The 20,284-nt window shown below is 40.9% G+C and overlaps 1 protein-coding gene across 3 annotated transcripts in view; it reads right to left on the reverse strand.

Annotated features, from left to right (window-relative positions):
• Positions 1–20,284, reverse strand: part of FGD4 (FYVE, RhoGEF and PH domain containing 4) — a 154,448-nt gene that overhangs the window by 83,721 nt on the left and 50,443 nt on the right. The window contains exon 1 of one of the 3 annotated variants that reach the window (XM_063446761.1): positions 179–347. The exons of the other annotated variants lie outside the window; for them this stretch is intronic. Within the exon in view, the coding sequence (XP_063302831.1) occupies positions 179–209 (31 nt within the window). The 5' untranslated portion in view covers positions 210–347. Of the gene's footprint in view, positions 1–178; positions 348–20,284 lie in introns of those variants that run through there. 3 annotated transcript variants of the gene reach the window in all.

Below are 20,284 nucleotides of genomic sequence, written 5' to 3' on the forward strand. Positions count from 1 at the left end.
GATCGACAAACACAAGTTGTCCAGGTTAAAATTTGTAGAATTCTTTTTTGTCAGCTTTTTACTAGGTGATATTTCGGAGGTTAACATTGCATTTGTATTAAAAGTATAAAAAAAGTAAAAGTTAGGAAGTTTGAAGGTTTATGTAATCATCAAACCAAGGACAAAGCGAGGCACTTACCTGGTTTACCCCTTACATAATTTGCCTGCATCTCAGTAGTGCCTGTCTGTACAAATCCCAAAATAAAAAGGAAATTAAAAAAAGGAAATGAAGATTAATCCTCCGGGTGACCTCTGCAGGTTTGCCTGTGGGAAGGCTTGGTCTGGACTGAAGCCTGTATATCTTGCTCTTTGTGACAGTTTTGTTATAGTTTGTAAACAGACGACTCCTCCCTATGGCACAATGTGACACAGTCTCTACTTACTCCATGAGAATACGCTGGCAATACTCTAACATTAGTAACTAGCACAACAAATTGGTGACATTTATCACTTGTACAAAAAAAATAAACTTTATCTTTTTTAATAAAAACAATAAAATAAGAGAAAAATCACGTAACATATAACTGGGTCCTTACACAGAACCTTTACTGACTGTCCCATGTAGGCAGAAGAGTATGTTCTGCAATTAACCACTCAAATGGATCTGAGTATTCTCGCTTCCTGTGAGAAAATTAACGACAGATCCTTCCAAAAACACTACAGGCAATACACCACGTTCTGTTTTGTGGTTTATGAATGATCCCCAAACCCCAAGATGACATAGCTCAACAGAGCTCCACGGCAATAATACTCCCAGTAATGTGTCTGGGTGTATAACAGAGCTCCACAGCAATAATACTCCCAGTAATGTGTCTGGGTGTATAACAGAGCTCCACAGCAATAATACTCCCAGTAATGTGTCTGGGTGTATAACAGAGCTCCACAGCAATAATACTCCCAGTAATGTGTCTGAGTGTATAACAGAGCTCCACAGCAATAATACTCTCAGTAATGTGTCTGAATGTATAACAGAGCTCCACAGTAATAATACTCTCAGTAATGTGTCTGAGTGTATAACAGAGCTCCACAGCAATAATACTCCCAGTAATGTGTCCGAGTGTATAACAGAGCTCCACAGTAATAATACTCCCAGTAATGTGTCCGAGTGTATAACAGAGCTCCACAGTAATAATACTCCCAGTAATGTGTCCGAGTGTATAACAGAGATCCACATCTATAATACTCCCAGTAATGTGTCCGAGTGTATAACAGAGCTCCACAGTAATAATACTCCCAGTAATGCGTCCGAGTGTATAACAGAGCTCCACAGCAATAATACTCCCAGTAATGTGTCTGAGTGTATAACAGAGCTCCACAGTAATAATACTCCCAGTAATGTATCCGAGTGTATAACATAACTCCAATAACGGTGTTTAGAAATCAGTTTGTGTAAATAAGATGCATTGTTCTTCTAAATTTACGTTTTAGGTGTGTAAATGCAATTAGTAAGTCACATGCACTTTCTCAGGACGAGGGGCAGGGCCGGACAGCCATGTCACATGGAACAGCAGCTCCCTCAATCTGCAAGCCCTTTTGGTTTATACAAGAGGTTAACTCTACCACTGAGAAGCGGAAGTTTATAACCCTCAGAGATGCTGGTTACGGAGCGAGGTCCGAGATTCGTGTTTTGGCCCCCCAGGGGGAACATCTCCGTGACTGAGGCCTACTCAGGCAGTGAGTGGGATGGGTAGCTGCTGATCCGCTATCCTGTATGAAATTGACCAGACCCTATGTGCCACGTGGTACCGGCCTTGCTTCCCCCACTTTGGACCGGTGGGCGTCTTCCCGGTCCACCCTGGAACCTAATGGTCAGCTGATGGGACGGAGGAATTACTTCCCTTCTAAAATGGAGCCTATTTTGCAGTCCGAGCAATCCATGGAGAAGGCAATCTCCCACGGGGCTCGATGCCCTCTGTGAGCAAATCCCGGCACTACTACTTGAGCTCGACGAAGCTCCTGAAACCCGGTCCGGGGCACTATCAATCGACACCGAGGCCCAACAGCTGAGAGCACATGAGACCTCAAAGCAGAGTTCCATCGCTGTCTAGGGTGGACCGCCCAGGGCGCAAACTGCTCCCTCTCTACTCACAACTGGCTACTCCGATTCTGCGGCACTGCTGATTATTCACAACCTACCCTGCTGCGGCATCAAGCTGAGTGGCAGTTTGACATGGCCTTGGTGGTGGTGTGCAAGCAGGCCTAAGTTTCGTACTGGGACTGTCTTACTGGTGACGGGGGCTGGATGAACTCAGTGGGCCCTGGGTCCTTCCTAGCTGTGGCATGTTTCCATTGTTTTACTTTACTTTATTTTGATCGCTCCACATGCCACACTATTCCACATGTTTGTCTTTCTTTTACCTTAACAAAAAGTGCAGTAATTGTGACATGCAATTTATCCTTATTGTTACCCATGCTTCTGATATAGTCTCTTTAAAAACTTGTACCTTAATATCTGCACAACAAAAATAAAGAATTACAAGAACAAAATTAGATTTTTTAGGACAGCCCCCACACCTCCACTCAGCCCCCTAAAATGAAAGTGCCCTCTGTCCGTTTGACATGTTGGGGGGGTGTGGAATGACATTTTATAATAATGCAGGTTTCACGGTTACGTATCCATGATATGATAAAATAATATATTTTATTCAATGACTGGCAGTGTTTCTGTAAGCTCATGGCTGCACTGGGATTTGCACAGATACAGCTATTTGCAGCTGCAGTCCTTCATTCAGCCCTTCTCCCCGAAGTAATATCCCTGGAGAGGAGCTGGAGAGAGAGAATGGCACGGTGTCGATCCCTCCAGCCCCTCTCCCAGCAGGTCAGTTCCAAGACAGAGACTGAATTAATGAAGGCAGCTGCAAATAGCAGATGCTGCCATGTAGAATAACTCCCACTAATCCTTGGCAGACAGAGTATGCACGTCACAGTCTGCCTTGATTTTAGAGACGCTGCACGCACAGGGCCAGTCAATCCATGCAGGATATTTTCTAACGATGCAGCATGGGATATTCAAGGCATATTTTGCTCATTGAATCACATGGCGATGTGTGAATGTGTGTATGTTCAGGTCCAGACTTCAGCTGACAAAAAAGAAAAAAATCTTTACTATAGTGACATGGGACAAAAGCAGGCATCATAAAAGAACACTTTGAAAAACCATATCCAGCTTTCTGTAGTGGTTATGGTGCTAGGAAGGCCCTGCACCCACTCAGAGGCAGCCGCCAAACAGGTTTATTGTGGCTTGACCTCTTACCTGGGGACTGCCAGTTGCAGCTCCCTGTCTCAACTACATAAGCAGGAGCTTCTGGGCCTTGTCTGAGCCAAGTCTGGAGGTGCAGAGCTAAACCCGTTGTCAGACTGCGATCAGTCAATTAGCTCAGGCAGGCTAACAGGCGCTTCCGGTTCTCAGGCTGAAGTAGAGGTTGCAAGGAGTGGAGCCCTACAGACCCCAGCCAAAAACAGCCCAGATCACAGCTTAATTAACCAGTGATTGTCCAGCAGTAACAGACAGACACCTCAAAGTCAATTCTCTCGCAGGCAAACCAGAACAGAGTTCTGAGTGCCAAATCGACCGCTCTCTCGGGGTGTATTATAGTGGTGTGAATTTCAGCAGTTATAAGCCACTCTCAGAGCTGAGATTGGGAGCAGAGTACTCCAGGCAACATCAAGTTAGCAATGATGCAAAGTTGTTATGGTGCTTAGACTGACCCTTTAATAAGCCTAGCCATTGAAATGAGTTTGCAGATCAGATGCCCCCAGTGGAAATATATGGTACAGCAAGAAAAACTAAACAAAAAAAAAGCAAACTATGTAAATCAAAACGTTAAATAAAAATAAAACAAAATGGGTCGAAATAATAAAAACCTAAACCAATTTCAATCTATAAATTTGGCTAAAACGATGCCTAGAATACATTCATGCTTCTAAAGCGGCATTCAGTCACATTGCACATAGCGGGTGCACTGTTAGAGCTCTATTACTGGAAGGTTTATTGACGAAGCTCTGTTATACACTCAGACACATACAAAGATACAAAGCTCTGTATAAAGGTCATTAGTGTAGGAAAGGGGGACAGATAGACTAGATATAATAGCCAAAATAGGGCCTGATCACTCCTAAATGGAGTCCGGTTTAGGGGTTTGGAATTGGGCCACATCTTGATAAACCCATAGGCATGCTACAGTACTCAGAAAATAAAAAAACGTTTATTTCTATTACTAAGAGCTGGGGAAGTAGGGACTTATATAGTGTTAAAAAAACAAAACAAAAAAAAAACCTCAGTCATGGGAAAGCTGAAAAGTGGTTTTGTGATAAGACGATAGCAATCTTTAGTTTTACAGGCTATACAATTGTTTATATTGAAATGAAATATCCATTCCTGCTTGTAATGGAATCTGGTTACTGCGATTTACAGGACACCGCGCGGCAATGTAAACATTCTATCTACGCTGGAATGCACGAGATAACAGATTCTCCTAATACAGCCAGAATTATAGATCAGGTTTTCACTGTAACAAGAGGCTGTCACCGGGTTTTTGGGTTTGGTTCCTGCTGGAATGCTTTGGTTAGTATCATAGGCCTGTAAACCTTATTCTGAATTACAATGGAATCTGAATCCCTTGGCGACACTAGATTGACAAAGGCTAGAGAAACGTCACTTCCTCATTGCCACGTACCAAGCAGAGCGGTCATGCTTTGGGTGCCAAGAATGTCCAGCTTAATGATTACAGGAGGGATTGCATCCGAAGACAACTTGCACCATAACCACTACACTATCCTGTAATTATTATTATTATTTTATTATTTATATAGCGCCAACAAATTCCGTAGCGCTGTACAATGGGTGGACTAACAGACACATAATTGAGATCAGACAACTGGACGTACAGGAACAGAGGGGGTTGAGGGCCCTGCTCGATGAGCTTACATGCTAGAGTAATCATACAGAACGCTGTAGTGTCCCTTTAACAGCCGCATTCTGTGGATTTTCTAAAAATGTATGAGATTGTATTTTCACAGATTGTATTCTGAGAACAGACTGATTATTGTTGGTAACAATTTCCATATACTGCTGTATAACTGCGTAAACATGAATTTGACCAAACAAAGCAATGAACATAATTTATTGCCTCATATTTATTGGAAGAGGAGTAATTTTTTGTATGCCTCTTTAAAGCTAGCAGAATTACAATTATTTATATAGCGCCAACATCAACAAAAGCACTGTACAATAGGTAAATAAGACAAACCTTAAATTTTAACAAAACACTCGGCATACGGGAAGAGTAGGTGAAGAGGGCACTGCTCAACTGAGCTTACACTCTAAGGAACACATTAATAATAACAGAATGTTCACAGAAAACTCGTATGCTGTGCTGAAATATCAGAGTGCACATGCTAACTCTCACTACACACAGCCAATCATGGCCATTCAAATACAGATATATAATACACATGTCAAGTTCCTTGGAGCGACCCAGCCTTTTTTTTGTCAAACGGCTCAAAAACAGGAGTATAGCGTCTAAGGACGCAAAATGCTTTTACAAGACCATATCTCTACCCATATTTAGATTTTAAAGGAAGGTTTCTCCATATAATATTCTAGATCAGTAGTGAAATTAATCTCCTCCGTTTAATTTCCCCAAAAGTGACAACAACTAAAAACGTGTTGAGGTTGAATTTTCTTTAAAGGAACACGCCAAACACCATAGTCGAAAAAAAGCATGCTGTAGTGGTTATGGTATCATGAGTGCTCTAGCGTTCCCCTATTGTAAGGAATCTGTTTTAGAACAATTTGGCTTCCTACCTGGTGTCCCCCGGGTGCTGCTCCCTGCGTCTCTGCAGGTGGAAGTCAGAGCTCCTAACAGGAGCTTCTGTTCGCTCTCTTGAACCAAGCTCACTGGATGAGAGCGCCAACTGGTCTGGACCTCAGGTAAGCTGTCCCACCGTTCTAAAACATTGGTGGACTTATAGGGCAATCTAGGCACCATAATGACTGCACTGCAGTGGAATGTTCAGTCAAATAAAAAATGTAAATACATAAAGCAGTTCAGCTTCGGCAGGTGTACTTGGCAAGAGCGTGCCTGGTAATACTTCGCAATAAGCCAGAATGCCGCGTGGCTATACCGCAAAGGCTTCTCAATGAGTCGTCTCTGATTGGTCAATTTGTGCCAGATTTATTTAGGGGAAGAAGGGGAGGAGTTGCAATAGCTGCAGATACCAGATCTGCAGCTACTGCAAACTAATTTTTCATATACTGCCACAAAAAAAACAACAACAAAAAAAATAAAAATAAAACATGCAGGTTTCATTTGTGGGTAGACCTACTAAATTGTTAAAATATATATTTTACATTAATGGGTTCAGAACCCAAACAGTTTTAGATGTGAATCCTGAAGCAAAACCGGGCCCACTGGCCCAGCATTCTGAATTAAATTACTTTTTGGGAAAAACAAGTGGTCAGGTCTCCAACAGCTCCTTTCACGTCTATTCTCAGACAATTTACTGGCTGGTATAATATCTAGAATAGGGGAATATTCTCTAATTTTTACACAAATTAACAGGTTTAACCTGGCACCTATGATAGCCACAATAAAGAGTGCTTTCCCACATGTATTGAAAATAAATTAGGCAAATCCCTAATTCTCAAAGTACAACACAAAGACTGCCTGTTTACAGGTTACAGTCTCCTGATCGGCTAAGAAAACGTTTTATAACACTTAAAGAAGAACAATGATTTCTCTGGAATCCCCCCCTTGTGATAAACTAAATAAGCGATTTAGCAAAGTACACAGAAACTCTGTTCAGTCCAGACACAGTCAGCCCTGACCATGCAAACGAGGAGGAAACATGGTCTCTAGTTTATAGGGTTACTCCAACCACCGTGAACAATTCAGTGATTTGAAGTGGTCATGGTGGAGGGAGTCTGGATGTGCATCATTATGCTCTGAAATGCTGTACACCCAGCGATATTTGCACTTGTGTGCTGGGGGCTAGTTACACCCCCGCCCTGGCACACATGACTTTGGCAGCCTCGAACTCTGTAGCGGCGGGCTGCCTAATCTCATTTCTGTGGATATTTTAGGTCTGTTGGCGGCACCAGATGTTATAAGCTTTTCCTTATCAGTCAGAGTCCCCTCCATTGCTTGTATGTATTTGAAAAAAAATGCTTCCACCCCCCCCCTCCTTTCACTAACACAGAGAGGCAAAAAAGGCAACATATAGAACAGGGATAGGCAACCTTCGGCACTCCAGATGTTGTGGACTACATCCCCCATAATGCTCTTACACCCATAATGCTGGCAAAGCATCATGGGTGGTGTGGTCCAAAACATCTGGAGTGCCAAAGGTTGCCTATGCCTGATATAGAACAATGACTGAGTGGGATCCAAGATAGCGGCACGCTCTTCCATGATAGCCATGCATCCATCAGTGTGGATTTCTTCATTAAAAGGAACATTATAGGGTTGGGAATACAAACTTTCTAACAATACAGTGTTCTCATCTTTATTTATGTTGAGGGCTCCCCATAAATCTAAATAAAAATTGAAAAGAAAAAAAAAGTTTTTTTGGTAAAATAAAATTATATTTTTCCAGCGCTGAGATCAGAGTCCGCTTGATTTGCCTCCCACGACATGACGCTGGATCACCTAAATGTTGTATACAATGTTGCTCACAGAGGAGGAGTGGAGACAATCGCATGCGCAGCAAAGCCTGCACTCTTATTAAAGGTTAGCCGTGAGAGCAGAGTTTGACTCTATTCTTACAGCCGAAGATCCTCTAGTGGAAGATAGACAATCATTAGAGGTGTATTCACCCAGCAATGTCAAATCTACTAAACAGCAATATTGTAGGGATAAAACAAATACGCCACAGCACCACAACCACTTCATAGAGATGAAGTGGTTTTGGTGCCTTTAGTGGCACTCTCAGGCTTCATAAACATACATTTGCCAACTATAGAGAACATGTAAACCTAATATTAAAAATTCTGGGAAGTGAACGCACCCCTTTAAATCACAACTTTATATAGAACAGTTTTCAGATAATTAATATTTCCATGATCCATAAAGGGTTTAGAATACATCTCCTGTCTGTGATCCACAGCGATCACTCTGTTAGATCAAATATTACAATGTATTAAATATATTTAGCCAACGTTTCACCAGCCTCTCCCCCAAAAAGTGAAAAACATTTAAAAAAAAAAAAAAATAATTAAAACTACAATATATGTTTTTGCTAAAAACTTCTGTAACTAATGTGTTTAAAGTTTTCAAATGTGACCAAAATCACAGCTTCTGAATATTTTCTATTCCCATGTTATTTTGAAGCAGTATTTTCCGCCTCTCAGCTGTTATGGTATTCAATGTACTTAACACTGGCATTAATAATTCAGTCCCCCCCCTTCACATGACCTCTAAACAGCTTTGGTTTAATATTTGACTAAGTCTGTGCCTGTGAAAACTTTGGTTATCAGCAGCAGCGATTTCTCCAACATTACTTTTCACGCCCTTCCTTTTCTTGAATTAAAGGCAGACTGGTTAATAATGCACATTTATAGGAGAAGTCAATCATGAGGCCTATGCGTAAATCGATCGTTTGAGCAATCAGAGTCCACCGTAAGATGCTACAAAGTGTGATGTGTTACAGAATGCAAGATTGCGGCAAAGGTTCCAGCAAACTCATGGCTTTAGGGATAGGGCCAGAATATAGGGTAGTAATATTTTACCCCATTAATGAGCTAGGCAGCATAGCGCCCCACGCTGGATTTTTAAGGAAGTACTTAATCATTTAGATGGAAGGTTAAATGGAAAATCCAGATAGTATGCATCTCAGTTTATACTAGATAACTTCTTATTCTACATAATCTGTGCATTACCCAACCATCCGGAGATTATGCCCATTCACCCCAAGTTTAAGATCCATCGCCCCAAGACGGTGTTACGGTGAATTAATACATCTGCCCCTTCATGTTCTTACCCTGAGAATCTACTAATTAAGCACAGAATTTGCCCCCGTTACTCTAGGATTCTGCCTGTTCAGTTACCCCCCTCAATCCAAATCCAGAACCAGACATTATATCCCATAACAATACCTTAAATGATTTGAGATTCCCTTTACGTATTCACGGCGGAGAATCAGGACACACAGAAAACACCCAGCGTTACAGAGAATTCCATACAGTAATCTCTGACGTCCAGCCGTCTCCTTAACACACAACCAACTGAATAAAGAAATTCACTTCCTAAAACATCTACAGCAACTTCTAATTTTAGACAGAAACATGCTCCATCATCAGTTTTAAGAAGAAAAACTGTAAAACAGGCACCCTCGCCTCAACTCTGCATGGGATTAATTAAACCGACTGACAGAGCGGAATAATTCCATGGAAGCTCTGATTGACAGAGGAACACAGATTGATTGCTTCTTGTATCTTAAAGCTGTGAGTCGAAGAGTGACGGTTTGATTAAACATTACGTTACAAACAGCCCTACCTGGGTGAGGGTTTCTTTCTGCTAACTGCAGAGGTAGGTTTGCACCTGAAGTTCTTCGATATAAAGTGTCAGCTGAAGGTCGCCCTCTGGTGGAACAGCGGTCTCTTTATCAGTAACCCAGCTCACTCAGATAGGCTGCCCATTACTGGGTGTATCACAAACACAGCATTATTCACTAACAGTGTGTCAAAAGTTTATAATTTAAGGTTAATGTAGAAAAAAGCATAGCTGACTGGGAGAACGTTTCCATTCTGGTTATTTTGGGCATAAACAATTCCCCTAAATTCCTGACAATTCTTACTTTACTAATACTCCAATAGTGTCTCAGTCTCAGACTATTTAACCAGCAGAGGTCAGAAAACAAAACAAAACAAAACAAAACAAAAACCAAAGAACACAAGCCACTCTATCAGGAATTGATTTCTCATAAACTTTAATTCAAGAAGTGAACTACTGCTTCTGGATTACAACTCCTATCATGCTCAGTGAGATTCTACTGAAGCTGGGGGGACTTAATGAACACTTCTGAAAATATATATATATATATATATATTCCCAAATCAATTTAATGGTTATATCCATAAAAAACGTTCTTGTAAAATGAATGTGAGGGGATATACAGCGCTACGGAATTTGCTGGTGCTATATAAATAAAATAATAATATAAAATCTTGGCACCAATAGCTGCAGATATGGTATCTGCAGCTACTGCAAAACCCTCTCCTAACTCCACCCAGATTTTCTGTGGCTGTCCTAACACAGACTTCCCAATGCAGCTCAATGAAAAGTCTTTGGCAAGACAAGTTTTCTGGGCAATTGCTGCCTCTTGAGTTGAAACAAACCAGGAAGTAACAGGACCTGTTGTCTGATTGACAGCCAGGGAGGTGTAACCAGGTTAATTTATAAATGCGCCAATTTCTATTGAAGTTGTACTTTTATAAAAAGGTAAAACGAAAAAAAGAAGGTGCCCTCTTCACACATTTAGTACTGCAGCAAGCTGAATTGGTTTATATGTTTGGAGTACTCTTAAAATACACTTCTAAAATGAAATCATAGTGAGATAGTTATTTGCTGAACAGCTGACGTGGAATATAATGCCAATCAACCTCATCCATGGCTGTGCTTGATAAGAATTTTAATCCAGATTTTATGGCACTGCAAATAATCCAGCCCTAGAGTATGACTACGTTTTATACAAACCCCTAAATCTCAATAAATCCACCCATTTCTATGAGAAGCTGCAGACTGTAGATTTGTCCTTCGTGATACTGTACAAGATTGGCTGCTGCCCAGGACAAATGAGGATGCGCTGGGCAAAAAGGGGTGGGGGATCTTCATAATTCATAATCAAAATAAGAGACCCGTTCTGCAGCTATTGGAAGGTAAGTTTTAAGGGCCTGCGGGAATAGTTAGCAAATATATAAAAAAGGCTTTTTTGTGTGTGCAATGGTTAATTATACGTAATAAAAATTTAAATTTTTGGATAAAGAATTTATTTTTAAACAGTCAGGTGCGTAGACTTTGGTTAATGAAGAAGCTTATTCTCAAAACAGAGGGGGAAAAAAAATCTACAAAACAAATTACATTTTAAAAAAATGCTTCAAAATTAAACCATTATATAAGAGCTTTAAAAATGCTAACTGTAATACAAATAGTCTAAATTCATAACGTTATAATTTAAAAAATTATATTATCACCTAAATGGCCAAAGAATGAAGGAGAGAGAGAAAAAAAAAACCTGAAAAAAACTGCGGATTTTAATTACTTTGTCTGAGTCATAAAGAGCTCTTGGTACCCGGCATTTTATATTGGAGTGAGGTCTAAGTAGGTTAGAAAACAACCCACAGACTTGACCTGTCTAAAAACATTAGGGATATATCGCTGCATTTCAACAAAGGCACTTCTGTCGATTGTGGGTTTACAATACCTTCTGTATGGCCAGCGGATAACAAGCCTTTCCTGGATTTAGTGACAAACGTATACAGTATCAATGCGACAGTCAAAAAAAAAATATATATATACATATACACACATTAAAAACGGGGAGAAGTGAATCCACCGTTAGAAATTTATTAGGAATCTGCACGATACTGAATGTACAGAAAACATTTTTAATAATATAAACCACGAGAAAACTTGATCTTGTTAAGCATTTAAATGGAATTGTGGGCCAAGGGATCCCTTTGAGAACTTGAAACCAGTAAATTCACTGGTCACTTACCTGCCCGGGGAACTTAAAGGAACACTGTAAGTACCAAAACAACTTATCTTAATGAAGCAGTTCTGGTGTATAGATCATGCCCCTGCAGTCTGACTGCTCAATTCTCCCCCATATAGGTGATAAATCACTATGTTAATGCAGCTCTAGCCACACCTCCTTGCATGTGACTCACACATTTTTCCTAAACACTTCCTGAAGAGAGAGTTTGAATGTTTTAACTTGCCTTATTGCTCTGTCCATTGACTGTTAGAGATTGCAGCAACCTCCTGTGTGTGATTAAAGTTCCATTAAGAGTGCAGACGATATAAACTTCTAAAGTAATGCTGAACTTCCAACACTGTGCTGCTAGATCGGATTGAAAAATTTATTTATTGATAAAATATTTTACCAGGAAAGATACATTGAGATTTCTCTCGTTTTCAAGTATGTCCATTTTGTTTCTTGCACGTTTCTTTTTTCTTGTGTCAGCTGGGGGAAGTGTAGCTAGGGCTGCAGAAACTGAAACAAAGGTCATTTAACTCGTGAATCACAAAAACTTTAAATTGTAAAGGGGAATGATCTATACACCAAAACTACTTCATTAAGCTAAAGTCGTTATCGTGTCTAGAATGTCCCTTTGAGTTTCCTAGGCCGGCAAGTGACCAGTTTATTTACCGATTTCCATTTCTCAGAGTAATTTGTCCAACTGTGTGAACTCTGACAACCTCATAAATCGGTCGTGTGTCCACAATGATCAAAATAATTATTCTCCTCCCCCCCCCCTCCCATTTTCCTTTTCATATAAGCACTCACGTAGGGCAGACACTCCTCACTCACACTGGACACTTACAATCCTTTCTATAAACCCTTTCTATACCTTCAGCGACTAACTCACCAGTTCCTTTCACAGTCCTTTTAAAGTGCGAGGACCGATCAGGATTAAAAGATTGCTGTTTAGTCAATAACCCCCTTAGTGTACTCCCTGTGATGTTGCATTCAATCAGAACATTCTCTAAACCCACACAATGTTTCCTAAATTATATTCTGTATGTGCGCCCAATGTTTCCTACATATTAAACAAAGAAGCAGAAATGTACAGATGTTTTCATTTAGTCTATAGCTGTTTGAGGGTAAAGGAACGATGCAAAGATAGATCTAGCCAATTAGAACAGACGGCTTGCATTTATTTTATTTTTTAACATTTTGCAGAATCCTCATCTGGCGTGCGTTCCTTTAACTACCATAACAACCTACACTTCTTGCTCAGGTTGTGAGGTCAAGTACTCCCCTGCCACGGTCTCCCTCTCATTCCAATAAATTCATTATAACTGCAGCCATAACCATCCCATGCCATGCGTGCACACACAATAACCCCACCAATCAATGTACAAGGTATTCTGTGGAGTATGCATAGCGGTCTATGAGAGTAGCTTCATTCATGAAAAGTGAGCAATGAAGCTACTCTGGAAATCAGTACTGAGCTGAGCTGCAACATCTGCCCAGAGTAGTTCCTTAATGTTTTTTTCATGAATGAAACTACTCAGCAGAGCTGAACTACAGATGACATACCCTGTTACTGGGCAGAGGTATGGGAGATAGGCAGGGAATGAAAACAATGTTATAAAGAGAAATTTCAGTTTATTTCAAATACCTGCAGATGCTTGTAGCAAAGGAGGGAGATTTCAGAATATAGAATAGATTTTGTTTTACTTATTAAACCGTTCACACAATAAGAGTTCTTGTTCTACACACAACATAGCAAGCCAAGTGAATTATCTCTATACAAAGCTGTAAAATGCTGAAACACAAGGGATTTAATAGAACACAGACTCACAACCGCAGTATCACATCCTTAAAAATATCACATGATGTTGGGCAATAGCTACAGTACATCCACAAGGCAAACTATTTCTGTGTTAAAAGCAAACTAACACAGCAAGACAGATACAAATGTAACATGTTACGCAAATCACAGACTAATAACAAAAAACAACAACATACTAAAACAAAGACAAATCAAATCCCAAAGACAAAACAAAAAGAAAGTTCAAGGCTCAGTTTGTGGGAAAATGTCTGATGAATCATACCCCCCTATGCAGACACAGTGCTATGAGTAGAGGTTAATAATACTGCTTTCTCACACTGTAATATGACATTGTCTCAGAATGGTCAGTGAAACCCTGAGATTGCTGCCTGTATGAGTCCAGCCATTTAACTGGTTACTCACTTAATGTGAACTGGGATTTGGAATGTAAGCCATGCATTCATTACTGAAAATTCTCCCCCTTCATCCCACACTGTGACCAGGAACAAAACAATTAGAGGCCAGAGAGAGTGGAGTGGACTGAGGAGGGGCAGATTGGAGGGAGGGAGTGGGGCTCCCTATAAGAGGGGGGTTACCCCAATATAATGCTGCTGGGCACAAAACAATACTGACTGCAATATGTACTTAATAGAAAACAGTTACTGAGCAGTGAGACACAAACAATCTGAGGTGGGGTGAGTGGGCCTTTAAATTGAGAGCTTCAGGACTGCATCTCACAGGACAGCACTGCAGTAAAATGTATCCAGATGGGGGTGTTTGGCAACACTATTACTGAATGGGGACATCCAGCAAGTCACTGGGACATTATCAATAAATGGAAATTGTCACAGCTGACAAGACGGTGTAAAATAGGCTTCTTCAGGGTAAAGCAGTGATTCCCAATAAAGATTGTAACCCAGCTGGAAGGTAGTGGGGGGGGGGGGGGGGGGGGGGGGGGGGGAGAGGGGTTTGACAGACAGCTGTTCAGCAGATCCCTTTACTGGAAGGCTGATTAACTCTATCAGTGCTGGAATAGTATAATCATTACTCAGTTTTTAGTACAGTGTAATCAATCAGAAATTTAAACAAAAATGAGCAAATAAATTGTGTGAAAAGGGTAACAACCATTAACCCCTTAAGGACACATGACATGTGTGACATGTCATAATTCCCTTTTATTCCAGAAGTTTGGTCCTTAATGGGTTAAACACACAATGTATCACTATTTTACTAGATATCTGCATTTGATTTTCAGTTCTTTATCTGCATTGGAAGCTATAATGCTCAATTTTTAACCCTTGGAGTGCTGGAGTAATATAAAACAAACTCATCTTATCTATTTTGGCCTCAAACTGAGATTCTCACTTACATTCGCCCTAATTTGGTGAATTAACCCCTAAAATATCTGCATGTAAATCAAGAATACCCTACATTATATTTTATACACATCCCTCCTTTATGGGAAATCTGAGCAGCATGCAAAGGGTTAACTATCCCCCCGCCCCCCCCCCCCCCTTTCCCCAAAATAATAAATAAAACCAATGATTCTAACCAGGACTTGGAGACTAACCTTATTTAAGGCAGACAGGTTCCCTGGCCAGCATTCTCTGATAGACAGTATCCATTATCAGGATTCCATGAGAGCAGCTGATTACAGGCTCCCAGAGCTCAGCCAGTGACTAACACTCCAGTCTGTCCCCAGATCTTCACATGTCAAGGATAATCACATTCCAACGGGGAGGGGACACATGCTGGTTCCTATAGTAACTGGCCAAAGACAGAAGCCATTGGAGAGGCTGGCATCTGCTCATTGGACAATGAGGGCCTGTGTTGGACAGCCCCCCTTGCAGATTTCTTAATGGAGGCAGCAGATTGCCAGCAGCAGATCCTTGGATGGAGCACAGGTGCTGATGCTGCTCTCTGTGGGTAGCCCCTCTGGCACATGAAAGGTTAAACCAGACACTGCTTTGTAGAATGAATTGAAATGACTGAAAGAACAATGAAATCAAATGACAGATAAACTTGCTCCAGGATACAAAGTACACAGGATGCCCAGGGAGACTGATACAAAGAATAATAATAACTGATCCAATGCAGAATTATTCTGCTACCAAGTATGTAGGTCAGTCCAACAGACCCAAATCCCTCCCAGCTTGGAAATTTAGAAATCACTGACTGTGCTGGGCTGTTAAAGGGACAGAGAGCTCGATCAGATTGTTTTTCTTCTCTTTCTAGATATTTTTGAAGAATATAAAAATAAATATATATATCATGATTTGCTTGACTGCCCAGCTTTACCCATACATCACTCTGATCCTCTGTCTCTCTCCTGTTTTTGATTTAGGTGTCTCAAATAGTATATACCCAAATGTTCTAAAACTACAACTCCCATGATGCTTTGCCAGCCTAGTATTAACTGCCTCCTCATTTCAATGGTATATCTTTAAAGAGGTGTGCAGGGGGTGTGCTTCCAATTACATCCCATCCTACATTTTTGCATCTCCTTTGAACGCCCATTAGATGCTTAAACATAAAAAGCATAAAGATTGATATATCTGAACATCACCGGGTTATAGAGGAGAAAGATATTGGTATATTGTACCTTGTGTTTTCACTTTATGGAATTATTTTTAAGTTCGGTTATGATACATTTTCTATACTGTAAATTCCTACGTTTCATTTGTTTGTTGAAGAAAATTTAAAAAAAGTCCTTCGTGTTCCACAAATGTTTGCTTCTTGTAAATAAAATAAAACTGCATTGAATTGTGCTACGCAATCAATCACGTAGATAATGGCAGAGTTCTTTAAGCCGAGGCGTGGGTACCCCAAGGGGTACACCGTCACATAGGACAGTATCGCAGTATTTAAAGATGTGTTCTTTACAGAATTCAGTGGGATTTAGAGGAAACTAAATTGTATCTTTCTTAAGCATTAAATGATTGGATTTTTATACAGACATTTAGGTTTCCCTGAACAGCATGTCATGCACCAACTGGTGTTTTGTTCTAAGAATGTGCTAGATGCTGTGCATCCCACGCATCAAGTACATGTTTGGCTAATTTTATTATTTTATTTATTAATTAATTTATAATAAAGAACACGAGAGGGAAAGGAATACGCAAACTATGGACTACATACGTACACGCGTCGCATACTGTGGATTACATTAACCGCCTGGCATGATCCTAGAAAACATTATTTACAGTCTCAATGAACTGCCCACAGCTGATCAGTGCCCGGGGCAGCCGTCTAGGTCACCTAGAACTGCAGACATTTATTGAACCGATTTTACCATGATCCACGTTCTCGAACATTTGCGGTAAGAGTAGTCATTATAGGCCAAGGTGTGGAGTCTCTTTATTCATTTGGTAATCGTACTATTGATAAGGAACTTTGATTATTGATACTGGGCAGAAGACTTCATTTTAAGGGTTTGAGAATCCCGATTCAAGCATGCCATTAGTTAAAAAAGTTAGTCCAAACAACATGACCATGTCAGGGTTTTAAAGTAGTCTTGGTGCTTGGAGACTGTAGAATTTCAGTTAAATCTGCACGTATTGGGCACCCGAGTCAGAATGTATAGGATGATGTCACGATGCCAAGAGTTCGACCAATGGTGGCACAGCTTCCTCTTCAATGCCGCCCAAGTACTCCACTCAACTCTTAAAGGGGGCAGCAGGGAGAACTTGGCCTCAGCTTGGGATTACAGCTTTGGGGGTGGGGGGGGGACCTTGCCAGCTAAAGTTACTCTGCCAAGGAACAGGGTTTAATGAAGGCACTGGTTTTTGTCGGAGTAACCCTTTAAAAGATGCCATTCAGGTATCCATTGCTTCTTCCTCCCCCAAAACAAGTTAAAAGGCAAAATCAGACGTTCTTCAACATTCTCTTTAAAAATGTCTAAACATATTCCGATGGCTTGGGATAGCATTCCTCAAGGTAGCAACTTCCCTCACCCACAGTACCCCCGCTCCAGGGTAATTCGCATTTTTAACAATTATTTCCTATTTCCTTTGTATAGTATACGGAACCATCTAACACCATCAGAATTCCAGACAAGCTTCCAACCACCATGTGACAATAAATCCCATGCAGCTAACTGAGGCGAGAGAATGGACACAACAGCAAAGGCACCAGGGGCTCAATGGTTAATGAGACATTAGATCAATGAGGTTATAATACGCTGCCCATTACGGAGCGATAGATTCTGCTTGGCGAACTGCAAAAAAGATCATTGTTTGCTGGCCATTTTGTGATGCCATCATGGCCCAATCCCTGGTAAGGGGTCACACTGTTTATGAGTGTTTGACCCTCTAGGGCCTTTGGATCCGCTCCTATCCTCACCCGGGGGCTAAAGGTCAAGTTCTTATTGATAATGCCAATTTCGTGCAACCTTTAAGGCAATTCATTGGCTGATAGTGTCACTTGATTGACATAAAATAGAATAAGACCCAGTGTGCATACATTTTGGCAGGGAAGGGGGGGGGATGCATGGAAATATCAAACTGTGAATAGATCCTTTACCAGGGGACAGCGCCAGAGGACTCCTCGCACCATAACCACTACACTGAGCTGTAACAGCTACGTTGCTTAGAGTGTTTCTTTATGCCCAACCGTCATGGGAAATCACTGCGTACCCAATGCAGGCACTAAACTAAAGCGTTTAGTTTAATTCAGACCATGCGCGGACTCTCACAGCAGTAAATGGCTAATCGGTTCGCGCAGTAATTCTTGGTCAAATAAAGACATACAAACACTTCTGTAAAATAGTATAACTACCCTCTAAAATTAGCAGCACATGGATTAATGTGGTATTCAGATCCAAGGCCCTCGTTTTCTCGGTACCTATTACTGAAAAGGAACCTTATTTTTTTTTATTAGAAATGGGAACTGGGTTCTATCTTTGAATGCAGGAAAAATAGCACCTGCAAAATTACAATAAAAAAAAAAAAAAAATAGTCATCTCATTTAAGTGGTTATGGTACCTGGCGTCCCCAGATGTCTCGCTTTGCTCAGTGTTGGACTGTACAATATTGAATGAGGGTCCCTGGGTGTCTACAGATTCAGTATTATCCCAAACTGTGATGGGCAGCAGTGGTAGGTTGACAGCATCAGTTGAGCGTGCTACCCATTGTTGGAATGGGTAGTTATACTCTGCATTACCCACAAGTAGTGAGCGGAGCCATGTATTCTCAAAACTTGTCCAAATGGTTTACCTCTAAATAGTTGGACAGAGTCTGGTCTTCATGCACCATAGCCACGTCAGAAAGGAGGCAGGCGGAGCCAAAAAATAAAGTGTGTTGGGTTGGCCCCATTAAGGACTGTGCATGCGCAGACTGCTGTACAGCACTCTGAACAAGGTCATAGTATTCTTAGCATTGTGAGCACATGCCAACAAGAGCCCAAAATCAGGACTGCCCCAGACTTCCACCGTATTCAAGGCAGGTGGAAAGCCTGGTGCCAATCTTTCGTCTTATTCTCGTTTTTTGCATTAATGTAACATTTGAACCAAGTGATCCCAAGAAGGATATGTTTCATAAAGAACAATAATATAATTAATGAAATAACTGATAACCCCATAAATATATTTGGATTCCTGTTTTCTGAGCTATATTGGAACCAACATTTTCTAACCCAGTCAAAGCTCATCTACAGCAGAGGACAGCCCTGGTCACAATACACTGGAGGCAAATCTATAGTAATGGTCAATCACCATGGAAACCAGTGGAATGTTGATATGGTTTGCTTCACGTTAGAACTGTGTCCCAGAATTGCTTGATAAAAAGAAAACAACTCCCTGCGGTACGCGCTCCTGTCAATGTATTCTCTCTCTGCCAGCTTTTGGATTTCTGATGGTGAAGTGTGCATGCCACTCACAGTAAAGGCCTAGCATAGCCCAGGTTCTACATTACAATGTGACGTGTTGATAATTCAAACTGAATTCAAATTAAATGTCAAAATAAGCCCATCTGAGAACATAGTTGACTAGAGATTTTTTTTTTTTTTTACAGTTTCACTGCTGTGATCTAAAAATGTGAAATCAGTGTTGAATTTATGACTGTTCACGGTGTGTGTGTGTGTGGATAGAACAGCACTACGGACTTTGATGGCGCTATATAAATAATAATAATAGAAAGATAGCTCCAACATATTCCACAGTGCAGTATGTTTTGTGAACAACGCAGCCAAATAATTCTAACAGAACAAGTGTAGCATTTATGGGCTCTGCTCAAAAAGGCCCCCCAATCTCAGCCCGGACTTTGTACCCCAAATCAGACAGCCGAGCATCTTGGAAATTGTGGTACATGAACATCGTGTACATAAAGTACAGAGTATTCAAAAGGTAGATTGCTGGTCACTGGGATTCTGATATGAAGTATGTAAAGTATGACATGCTGAGCTGAAGGTCAGAAAGTGTTAGTGATGGCAATGGGTAGTAAGACAGGGGTGTAATAAGTTAACTAGATCATTTTAATATAAAAATAAAAAAATAGCTTTAACTGTGATTCTGCATAATTTGCCAATTTGGGGGCTTTAGAAGCCAGGTGGGACCATGCCACAAAAACCAATTGTGTCAAAAGTGAAGCTCCTAGCAGAACATTTTTGGGGGTACTGTGTGGAGTGGGCCAACGGCCTGTCACAAGGAAGTGCCGACCGGCCACCATAGGATGCCCCCAGAACCAGGCACTTATTTGGCAAGGTAAAGTATGCATTCCCTTACCTGTAGGTGCCTACTCTGCTAAAAATATA

This window comes from Pelobates fuscus, chromosome 3 (genome assembly GCF_036172605.1).
Source record: "Pelobates fuscus isolate aPelFus1 chromosome 3, aPelFus1.pri, whole genome shotgun sequence".
NCBI classification, from domain to species: Eukaryota; Metazoa; Chordata; class Amphibia; order Anura; family Pelobatidae; genus Pelobates; species Pelobates fuscus.